The 12,216-nt window shown below is 36.3% G+C and overlaps 1 protein-coding gene across 9 annotated transcripts in view; it reads right to left on the bottom strand.

The window, feature by feature from the left end:
• The window catches only part of DGKH (diacylglycerol kinase eta), a 179,292-nt gene that overhangs the window by 13,522 nt on the left and 153,554 nt on the right, over positions 1-12,216 (bottom strand). For 6 of the 9 annotated variants that reach the window (XR_014256274.1, XM_082435364.1, XM_082435366.1 and 3 more), the window contains 5 exons: positions 11,383-11,488; positions 10,292-10,384; positions 7,365-7,484; positions 6,056-6,164; positions 4,439-4,569 (listed from right to left, as the gene is read on the bottom strand). Coding sequence is in view for 8 of the 9 variants with exons in the window: in XM_082435364.1 (XP_082291490.1) it covers positions 4,439-4,569; positions 6,056-6,164; positions 7,365-7,484; positions 10,292-10,384; positions 11,383-11,488 (559 nt within the window). In the remaining variant the exon portion in view is untranslated. The remainder of the gene's footprint in view (positions 1-4,438; positions 4,570-6,055; positions 6,165-7,364; positions 7,485-10,291; positions 10,385-11,382; positions 11,489-12,216) is intronic. The other 3 variants (XM_082435367.1, XM_082435368.1, XM_082435369.1) reach the window with 2 other exon arrangements.

The following is a 12,216-nucleotide window of genomic DNA, read 5'->3' as shown; positions in this document are numbered from 1 at the left end:
TTACCGACCAGTAAAAAAATCACATCTTACACAAACTCTTAAATGTAACATTCTCATAAGTTATACACAAGGGCAATTCTTTAAGAGTCAAAATTACTTCCTCTTTTTTCTTCTTCTTCTTTTTCTGTTTTAAAAAACACAGGTCCTTTTGTGATCTCTGAGAGAAGCGACATGTGACACCAGGGTATCCACAATTAGTCTTAAAACAACTATACATTTCCTTGCTAAAATATTAAACTTACAAGTGAGGCCTGATCCTCAAGGAAGACTCCAGTGCCCATGACCTAAATGTGGCATCCAAATGCATTTGAACTTGCACTTAGAGCCTTTGATTTGAGTGAAATATTTAAATATTCCTTATACTTTGTAATGTGTAAGTATAAACAATTACATAAACATTGGTATCTGTGGGTTGATGCTTTTCCTCAAAACACTTTTGACTCCTTCCCCTCAGAATTCTTGTTTCTTAAGGACTATCTTCCTAAAAAAGAACCAAGAACCCAATATTTAGTTTTCCGAAATGAATGGTGATTGCAGAGTGTGCAGCACAGAGCAGGAGCTTGGCAAACAAATACTTGTTGCAGTGATAAATGAGACCCATCCAAGATAGCCATAGCATTCGCTGTCTGAAAAACTAAAAGAGATGGTGAAGGCCTCCCTATAGCTTCTTTAAGCGTAATGGGCATAATCAATTTGTGTGAAGTCAAATAACTTCTTCACAAAACAAAGAGTGTGAAATATTTGAAAATTAGGAAAAAGACAACTTTCAAAGCAGCCTAGAGAATATACGGTACCACAAGATTATTTGTTTGAGAAGATACACACACACACATGCGCGTGCTCTCTCTCTCCCATATACTTTATGATCTCCTTGAATTCTATAGCAGCAATGCTACTGATGATTCTGAATCCTTCTGGAAAATACTCCTTCTACAGCCAGTGCTCTTTCTGAGCTTGAGATAATTTCAGGGTAACATTTTTACAATATTTAACTGACCCTGAAAAATATTTGCTCATATGATACCAGGTCCTCCGCAATTTGTCTTAAGGCAACTATACATTTCCTGAGTGTGTGCTAAAACAGCAAACTTAAAAGCAAGGCCAAACCCTACAGAAAGATAGAAATGTAGATGCATTTACAGAGGCATTTAGATTCTTTGATTTGAGTGGAATATTTCAATATTCTTTATACTTTGTGATAACATAGTTATCTGATTAAGAAATACATTTAATATTAAATATTTTATTTTAGGCCATGTGCACACTGTATTCTCAAGAATAAAAACTTCTTTGAGAGATGCAGACTCTACCCAGAATTAGTATTTTGGTGTCTCGAGATGAATGTTTTCCCTAGAGTTACACTAACTTCTTAGCTATATTTTCTTTAGTTTGAGTTCAATACATTCACATCTTCTAGGAGTTAGGCTGTGATAAAGTTATGCCATGATGTTTGTTATATATTTATTTTTATCATATTCTTTAGTGTTGACTTTTTCTTTCTTTGGAAGAATAGCTTTAACTTTGCAGAGGCATGCTTCGTAGATATTGTTATCCTTCTACGCACACATATACAACTTTCCAAATGGAGAAAACAAAAAAACCAACCAAACAAAACCCCTGTGTCTTTACCATTTTCTTTGTTATCCCTCACTTCTTCCTACTGCCTTCTAGGAGGTAAAATGATGCAATTAGTTTATTTGTCTGTTAAAACACATTAGCAATATTTCCCCTTTCCCACCTTTAGACTGTCACATTTCTATCTCTAGTTGTTTTGATGATAAGGAAGTAACACCTGAGCCAAGATCTGAGCAGGAGTTAGCCAGGTGACGGGTAGGGGGAGAAGCATACCATAGGAGGGTACACCGTTAAGATGAGAGAGGTCAGTATTTTTAAACAAATGAAATAGGGCCAGGGTGGAAGGGTATAGCCCAGCAAGGGCCAGTATTCCATAGCAGGTTGAATATATAGGCAGAACCTTGTAGGCCTCCCATAGATGCGAGTCTTTATTCTAACTGAAATGGGAATCCACTAAAAGGTTTTAAGCAGAAAAGTGATACACCTGATGTTAAAATGTCACTGTGCAATGTGGATAATGGATGAGAGAGGGCAAGAGTAGCAATGCGAGGGCCAGTTAGGAAGCTACTGACCTTACACAGGCAAGAGGAAGGACTGTGGAAAGGAGAAAGAGAAATGTATGGAGATTAAAGTCAAACTACGTGATGGGTTTAATGAGTTAGGGGGGAAAGGATAAGGAAGAGGAAGGTGCTAAATATGATCTTGGGTTTCTCTAGCTCACATCCCTGAGTTGCTAAGATGTAGAGCACTGGAGAAGGGGTAGAATGGGAGTAGGAAAGGAGAGTAGAAGTTTGGTGTGGACACGTTAAGATTGACATCCTGTGTGATGGCCAAGTAGCAAGTAGAGTTGGTGATATAATCCTAAAGTTTACAAATGAGGTCACAACCTTGTGAACCACTGATATATTCACAGACAGTATTCGAAGCAATGGGAATGGACAAGATTACCTAGGGAGTAGATAACCCTTCACCAACATTAAGAGACTTTCCTCTGAAGGGTCTGCTCGCCCTTACAGCTATAACCACAGAGTACGAGGAGAGCTCGTTCTCTAGCTCGGTTTTGTTCCACTGAAGGCTCTTTCTGTAAAATTACTTTCCTTTCCCATTGCCCCACACCCTGTTTTAGAACCAAAACAGTTAAAATGGACTATGTCAATAAAACTTCTGAAAGAAAAGTTTTAAGGGAAAGAATGTAATTTGCATAAAAAATAAAAACAACAAAAATGTCTCATGAAAAACTAAATAGAAATTTTACTAACATAATTCTTAATCAGCAGCTCCTTTGTACTCTTATTTTTTTTCCAGCCAGGTCCTATCAGTCTAACTTTGACTTTTCTGTGTGAGCTTTGTTTTTTCACTCTGCAAATAACTGCTTCACTCACTGTGTGTGTATGTTTATATATGTTTGCATGTACATAAATGTAACATATACATATCTATTTATATACACACACAGTCTTTTCCTTGAACATATGATTATTCACGGCAAATGGAATGCAAGCTTCTAGAGGGCAGATGCCACCTAGAGAAGCTGGCATAATATATTAATCAGTAGCTATTCAATAAATATTGCTGCCTGCCAAGGATATCAGAAGCTACACAAATATGTTGCATGTAATGATCCTCTACATTTATTTTTTGGTGTATTCAAGTGTTGAAGTCAATTTTTACTTTATGAACTGTAACACTATATATTTTGCTGTGTTCCAGATTTGGGACTCTCAACTAAGATAATTAGTTAATCTATTATTTTATTATTATTCTGGCTAAAAATGTTTAGGTATAAGTGGTGTCTACTTTTGATGTGCTAAAACTTTATGACTCTGCTTTATAAAAATCTATACTTTAGGTTACCCATCATGGGATCAAAGATCTCTACTAATGTAGTTGTAGATAAAGGCACAACCGTTCATGAATTTATTAGGAATTTACTGTCTCATAATTCTACACATTTTAGAACCTGGTCTACAGGAAAGGAATCAATCCAGCAAATGTTGAAGGCTTTGTCACTTGCTTATGAATCAATCTTGGAATTTTTAAATGGCAGCGTGGGGTAAGAAAATATAACATTACAAAATCCTACTTCTAACCCTGGGACAGAATATGCTTCTTTGGCCATTTCTATGGTTGAGTCCCCACCCAAAGAATAAAAGGGAATTGCTGCAGACCATGAATTAATACTTTTCATTCCCTGTCATAAAAGACAAATAGGCTTTGGGCTGCTTTCTAGCAAAAACAAGGCATAATTTTTACTTCATTTACTAAAGAAAATAATAAATTTATTTTTGAGAAGAATACAATTTTAATAATAAGTCGTGGAAAGGAGATTTGAATTTATTTGTCTAGTTGTTCATGTGACCTCTGAAAGCTCAATTTTGAAACACAACCAAATCATAGGATTCTAAGTAGCCACTGCTGTAAGTCTCTCATCTAGTTCCATATATTAGAAAGGCTTTGTTATTGGTATTTTGAATTAATTTTTAGTTGTTAACCTTTTATTAGATATTTTCAGCAACAAATATCACCTTTCATGTTGATCCAAAAAAATGAACTGATGGAAACATGATCCATTTGGAAATATTAGCACAGGAACAGCCATAACAATGGATGCAGAGAAAACTTATTAAGTTCATGCTAAGCTTTAGCTATAACAGTCAGACAATGATTCTGACAGAAAAATATTGCTGACATTCTTGTTTCAAAAGCATACCAGGAACTCAGACCACAGGACAATGCATATTAGATTACTGCACGTTTGCATAACATAAGCCAAGCTATAAGCACAGAACAGAACAGCACAGGAAAAAGGAATCTGTTTTGCAAGAAAAATTTTAAGAGCAGAAGAGTAGCACAAAGGAAATACCTTCAGATCTCGCCTTTCCAGATGCAAGAGTTCAGCCCCTCTGATGTCATGACGGATGAAGATTTCTTTGTACTCTCCCAAATTGAGCAGATCCAGCCAAGCAGCAACTTCCTCTGTGCCCCATTTCTGAACTACCAAAGTTAAGAGCAAAACCCCCTTAATTTCTACATGCTCAATGCATTACAAAGCACAGGTTGGCCAAAGAAGATGTGAAAAAGAGTACAGCGGCAGTGCTAGCAAAGGGAAAGGTTCAAGGTATTGTCTCAACAAAACTACAATTCCACTTTTTCCCATGCAAGTTTCAGACTATCAATCAACACAGGATCTGACTCTACAAAGACATTCACTGCTGCGCACCTGTGCCTTTCTCTTTAGCTCAATTTCCTCCTTAAAGCCATGCAAACTGCACAGTATGTATAAAAAATGTATTTCTCATGATTAGGATCAGTAGTACAAGGTCTAAATAAGCTCTGATGATTTCCTTAAGGACCATATATGAAACTTATTATAGTTTAATTAGCTACAAATGCTAATTAAAATTTAAAGTCTGACACAGGGTACAATTTTACACAGATTTCTGCTTCAGGTCTTGCTGACTTCAAGTACTGCCTTTATTGGTTTTGATGATTACCATTATTGATAATTATAGCAATAAATGTATTGTTAATTTAATATCATCTAAAAACTGTCAACACTGCTTTCTAAGATTAGTTGGGTTGTTATTTTACAGTATGTACAATCACTCTTTTATACATTTTACCCAACATTGATTAGCTTAATAAAAGTCTGCTTGTTTGCCACATTTGGTTTTAAAATGCCCTTCAATAGCTGCTTTACGATTGTCCAAAATAAGGTTATATATCACTTTTCAAAATGAGATGGCTAACTCAGAAGAGTTATAAAATGACTTGATTATGAAAGGCACCTACCATCATATACACAGAACTTGAAGGTCTTTAACAGTAGTACAGCATTAAATTTAATCTCTAAGGAAAGGTGGAAAGGGAACTTGAAAGAATACCCAAGAGAGAGTTTAATCTTTGCTTGAGAATACAAGTGTCACAGTGGACTGTCATTACTGAGGGGCTGAAATGGCATCGTACGTAAGTCCTTAAAAGAGAAGGAAGAGAAGATATAACTTGAGGTGGAAAATATATCTAGCAAGCTAACGGAGTAAATGAAAGTTTCTACGTTCCATTTATCAAAATGATATAGATTTTGCACACTGAAGAAGGAAAACAAGTTACAAGCCTTGAATTATTGTTGGGCGAGACGAAGACACATCTAACGGACAGGCTGACATTCACCCAGCAAAGTAGCAGCAAATCAGCAACCACCTTGTAGACTTGTTAACTTCATGACTACAGACTCCTACTCATATATGGATTTATTTTAGGTGTGATATGATTTTTTATTATGGTAAAGTGAACATAAAATGAAATTCACCATTTTAACCATTTTATAGTGTACAATTCAGTGGTATTTCGTCCATTCATAACATGGTGCAATAATCACCACTCTCTAGTCTCAGATCACTTTCATCCCCTCAGCGATATCACCTCAATACGTTATTTTTTTCATAATGTTATACTTTCCCTTCCCGTGTGGGTCACCTACCAGCCTGTGAACTTGTCTTCTGCTTCTGAACCTTTTCCTTCTTGAATTTGGGCACAATACGAAATACTGTGCTTCTGCTGTTTCTCTTGGTGCAATCCATGGGGGGCTCCTGTTCGAGTCGAACAAGAAGAGAATTTTCTCAGGATATTAAGAGAAGACAAACCCGCTCTGATAGCACAGATAACATAGATGTAAGTTATCCACACAAACTATTGTTGAAGTGATAACTTCTTCCCCAAAAGTTCATGATGTTATGTACTCCTGAAAAGGTACTGATTCCCCTAAGATGCCTTTGTTCACATAAAAACTTTTTCTCGTTTGTTCAAGAAAAGTGCATTTGAAAGTAGGACAGTAGTCTCCCCTGGCCTGTGGTTTCCCTTTCCGCGGTTTCTGTTGCCTGCGGTCAACCACGGTCTGAAAATACTACATGGAAAATTCCAGAAATAAACAATTCATAAATTTTAAGTTGTGCACTGTTCTGAGTAGTGTGATGAAATCGTGAGCCATCCTGATCTATCCCATGTGGGATGTGAATTACCCCTTTGTCCAGCGTATCCCATCTGTTGGCCACTTAGTAGCCATCTGAGTTATCAGATCAACTGTTGTGGTAGCACAGTGCTTGTGTCCCAGTCACACTTATTTTACTTAATAAGGGCCCCGAGGCACAAGAGTAGTGATGCTGGCAATTCAGATATGCCAAAGAGAAGCTGTAAAATTGCTTCCTTTAATGAAAAGCTGAAAGTTCTCGACTTAATAAGGAAAGAGAAAAATCGTATGCTGAGCTTGCTAAGACCTACAGTAAGAACGAATCTTCTGTCTGTGAAATTGTGAAGAAGGAAAAAGAACTTCATGCTAGCTTTGCTGTTGCATCTCAAACTGCAAAGGTTATAGCCACAGTGCATGAGAAGTGCTTAGCTGATATGGAAAAGGCATTACATTTGTACAATAAGATATTTTGAGAGAGAGAGAGAGAGACCACATTCACATAGCTTTTATTATAGTATATTGTTATAATTGTTCTATTTTATTATTCGTTATTGTTGTTCATCTCTTACTGTGCCTAATTTATAAATTAAACTTTATCTTAGATATGTATGTATAGGGAAAAACATAGTATATATAGGGTTCAGTACTATCTGAGGTTTCAGGTGTCCACTGGGGGTCTTGGAACATACTTCCTGCAGATAAGGGAGGACGACTATATTCAAAATGTATTTTCCCCTGAACATCTCTTTTTCAAAGGATGCATTCAAATTCTATTGTCACAAAGTGCACACATTTATCAAGAAACAGGTCAAATTTTACATACCTCATCCTCATTTGGGTGTAAGATATAATAAAGCCAAGGGATCTCTGTTAATTTCTGTAGCTCCACCTCCACGGAATGCAAGGCATTGGATACCCGCTCTTCATGTGGAGATTCCAACTGCTATTGACCAGCAGATTAAAAACAAAATAAAACAAGCCTCAGTGACCAACCTCAAATAGAATAAATTATTTTACTGACACTGAACATCCTCATCTCTTATCAGATGAGGCTAGATTGTTGTTGGTTTTAATAAAAAAGAATATGGAAAAAAGAACAAATTATTTTATACTGAGCTCATTTAAGCAAATCTGAATAGATTTATTCCTTACTTCCCAAAGACGATGTAAGTAGCTAGTGTGACTTTAATAATTGCACAGGGAAAAGTATTACTTATGGTGATGTTTTTTCTATGTAAATCCAACCCTCCTCCCTTCCTATCCACGCATCCATCCACCCATTCTGCCGGCTTGCACTAGCGAGTAATCTCATTATTCTACTTCTTTGTGGCAAAAATCATGCTGATTTTCATAGGTCACTGTGTGAACAAATAATAATATTTTAAATTGGTCAAAAATATGTCATATAATAAGAACTGCCTGGCACAAAAATCCTCTGGATAATTAAAATAACAGGTTAAAAAAAGACCCATGGATCTCAGGAAAATTTGTGACAAAATGTTGTACAAATCAGGGCAAAGCAAAAAGCTAAATGGCTTGTAACCTGGAAGAGGGCTAGCAAACTTTAAAGAGAATTTAACTGGTCACCTATTATCCACCCATTTGAAGCAGTTATTAAAAGTCACTTACAAATTCAGTAAATGAATAAAGGTGAAACAAACACTGTTAGGTGCAGAATTGAAAGGGAGGTGACTGAATCCTAGACCTGGCCTTTTTACTAACTATGCAACCAAGGGAAGATGAATTGATTTCAGGGGTCTTAGTTTCCTTCTCAGTAAATAGTAGAAAGTGACTACACACTTTCTAAGATCTCTTCCAGCTAATCAATACTTTTATAAACTACTTTAAAATTGTAGAGTACCTACATATAGGTTCACAGAATTTTAAGCTGAAAGTTCAGAGAGAATATTACTCTTATTTATTAGGGACATTATTTTTTCTGCTCTGTTATTCAAGGGATCTAGCATTTCTAGAAGTTAATAAAATTATGGAGATTCTCCACCAGGTCAAATAAAATTTACCACTTTCCTTTAAGTCTAAGAATATATGTCTTACAAAATTGATAAAATGGTTATTGCATATTCATTCTACAAGCAAAATGAAGAATATAACTTAGCTGCTCTCAAACATGACTGACTATTTTGATATCAATATTGCCAAATATTTTTAAAAAATTCACTGGTATACATTTCAAACCAAACATCCATATTTGACAATGACAGAAGAATTAAAAGTGGATGGGAATCCTTATATATTAGCATAATATAATTGATTAATATTAACCAAGTAACATTTAATGGGTACTTTCAGTGTAGAGAGCTAAAATACAGAATAAGTTATGCTTTTAGTTCTCGTCAATCAGAAATTATCTTAAATGTATTTCAAATAACACAAAAAAATACATGTCCTTCATCCAATAATTGGGACCAAGGTCACAGCTCACTGGCTTTTCTATAGGACTAATTTTAGAAGAGCAGCAAGAAGAATTCAGGTTAATAATAGAAGTGCCAAGAATAGCCAAGAAGATTTCCATTGGTTTTATCAGAAGAGATAGTCAATGTTTCTTCCTAAAAATTTCTCTTCATGACCATAGCAGAGGTAGCCACCTCTGGCCCCAAGGAAGTTATACTTGAGTTTCCCTCGGAGATGGGTAAAACCAATGGACTTCATGCAGCCTTTAAGCTTCTCTTCTCAGGGCAAAGGATGCTTCAAGGGGGATACATTTTACTCTGGCCTCCAGTCAAGCAGATATTCCAACCAATCACTTACAGTTGGCTAGGCTATGGAACACACCTCCCATTCTTCCACTGTGCCAGATACTATGACTTTTATTCTCCCTTTTATTTAGATGTATAAATTTTCCCAAGAAAGAGATAAAATTACAGTAAAGAGAAATGTTTTTTAAGATCATCACCTATCAATTAATCAAAATTGTTACAAGGAAGAAGACAATAGCTAACATATCAGGCCTTCTACAGTTACAACAGCATGTGTGAATAACCTACAATGGAACACTAGGTGGCGAAAAGACCCAACGTGCTAGAACATTTCAAGGGTGAGGGAAGAAAGGCTGATTAGTAAAGGACTGTGGGCAAACCAGACAGAAAATCTATGGATTCCTAGCACTTAGGCCTGAGGTCCATGGACTGTGGTCTGATTCAGACTTGGCTGCAAATTGATTTCCAACAGCAATCTTGAGTTAACCTACGAATAGGTCTAGTTCTTGAAATTTAGTTCTTGAAACACCGAATCTAGAAAGCATCATCTAAGCAAATCTAGAAAATAACAATCATATTTCAAATGTTATTTCTGGGAACACAACTCATGACTTCCTCTACTTTTCTGCATTAATGGGTTAATGAGTCCCTAGGGAATGTCTACCACTCTCTGTAAAGCTCAAGATTCTCAAAGCTGACTGGGGGGAACATATGTATGCATATGGCTGATTCACTTTGGTGTACAACAGAAGCTAACGCAGTATTGTGAAGCAATTATACTCCAATAAGGATCTATTAAAAAAAAAAAACAAACACGATGAGGGGAAATCTCTACTCCTGTTAGCCTAAAGTGTAACTCCCAGGTGTAGCCATAAATTTTCTTGAAGGCAAAAGCTAGGTAAAAAGGAAGCTCTAGGGATGGAGGCCAGAGGCTGCTTGTGCATTAGAATCTGATGAATGCATGCTCCCTAATGAAGGCAAGAACCATACATTTATCATCATTCTGATGTTATCCATCATTTCTTTTCCTTACCAAAGGAACCCTGCCAACTAGTAAAGACTCTGTTTCATTATATAGGGCCTTCACATTGATGGCTATTTCAGTGGCAGTGTCTCTCGTAAGACTCTAGGAAAAAAAAACAAAAACATCAAAGACAAGTAGTTCTGTATTAAATTGGGATTCAATCATCAGCGAGTACTTTACATTTTACTCTTCCGATTTAAATTCACATCGCAAATATTTTAAAAAGTCTACCAAAATTCTATTGTAATTGCAAAATTTCACACTCACATTTGTTAGCATGATTACCTCTTCTAATTCTGTCAGCACAGAGCCAAAAGAATGCACTGTCTATAGTGAATACACTCAGGACCACATCTCCTACACACAAACATGTATATGCTGGCGACAACAGACATATTCCCACAAGAATTAAGTCAAAGAAAATTATGTCTTAAAAGGGACATTATCTGATCATAATTAATTCTATCCATTGAGTTTCACTCTCCATAGTTCCAACCAGATTGATTTTTAAACTTTAATCTTGAGGACTAACACTTATTTGTATAATAACTTAGGTAAATCAATTGAATAATTGAAAGGGTAAAAATAATGTTACCAGTTTTCTCTACGCCATACATCACACTTCACATTTATATTCTATCCACTGTATTATTAACTTCTATGTTAGAAAATTAACTAAATTTACTGATTTAGTAAAACAAAATGGAGAATCATTTCAGTGGACAACTTCAAAAACGAATGAACAGCTCTAGTTAAATGCATGGTGTCTAGGTTTGCCCTATATGAAGGTGCAGGGGAGAAGGTAAAAAAAAGGAATGGTAGTACTTAAAAACAGAAGGAGCACAAGGAAGATGGGAAGGTGACCAGTGATTGAAAGTGAAATAGAAAAAAAGGAAGCAAATTAAACAGCAGGAATGGAAACACAGCAGAAAAGGAAAATGAAGAAAAACCTGGCCACAAGTGAATGATAAGCTTCTGGCTGAGACGCATATAGACTAATATTATGTTCTTTCAAAGGATGTGGCACATTTTATAGTATCAAGTTATATGTGTAACACCAAAAAAATCTGTGGAATGGGCATTTACCATTAGCTCCTCACCTCTGGGAAGCGTGGGTTGGCTTTGTTCAGTGCGTGGGAGCATGCGTTCACTGCGTGCGCCAGCTCTTGCTCCAAAAGACAGTGGATGGTGGCTGCGTCACAAATCCTGAAAGCAAAGACGAGGCAAATGAACAGACAGCTCCTCTGAGCACTGCCGAGTTTTCTGAAGTGTAGAAACAGTAGAGTAAAACAAGTTAAAAAAAAAAAGGTCATGAAAGGAAATTTACTTGTTTAATAACTGCTCGATGATGAATGGCATGGGGTAGATTTACAAAATTCAAACCCTATTGCAACAAAAAGTACTAACCCCAAATCTTGTATATAAAAAAAGTTAGACCTAGAATCAGAGGTAAGCATATTGAGGTGCTATTTGGAAGAAGAGGGTATAGTAACATTTCATTTTGCTGTATCACTGGAAAGTTGAGAGGGGTCCCAAATGTAGAGCGTAGAGACATCTTTTATTCACTGAAACTTCAACCAGGCACAAATACAACAGATTGGGGGAAAAACATTGCCACATATATCTTCTATATGCTAAGTACTTTATATTCCTTATCTAATTTAATATTCACAACCTAAAAGGTAGCTGTGGTTACCTTTCTCCACTTTATAGATGAAGACATTGAGGCTCAGAAAGATTTAGTGTGTGATACTAAATCACATACTAAATCACATACAGTGATAGAGCCAGGATTTGAATCTACGTCTATCCAATGCCAAAGCCTGTAGTGCCACAGTCCTTTGGAATATAAACCTTCAAGAACAGTCCTAGAATGACACAATTCTGGAGGCAATGAGGCCAAGAAGAAAAAGGAGGAGAGGGACTTCCAGGTG

This window comes from Balaenoptera physalus (genome assembly GCF_965194825.1).
Source record: "Balaenoptera physalus genome assembly, chromosome: 18".
Classification (NCBI taxonomy): domain Eukaryota; kingdom Metazoa; phylum Chordata; class Mammalia; order Artiodactyla; family Balaenopteridae; genus Balaenoptera; species Balaenoptera physalus.
Note: the sequence above shows the minus strand (reverse complement) of the source record. Positions and strands in the feature narration are given on the sequence as shown.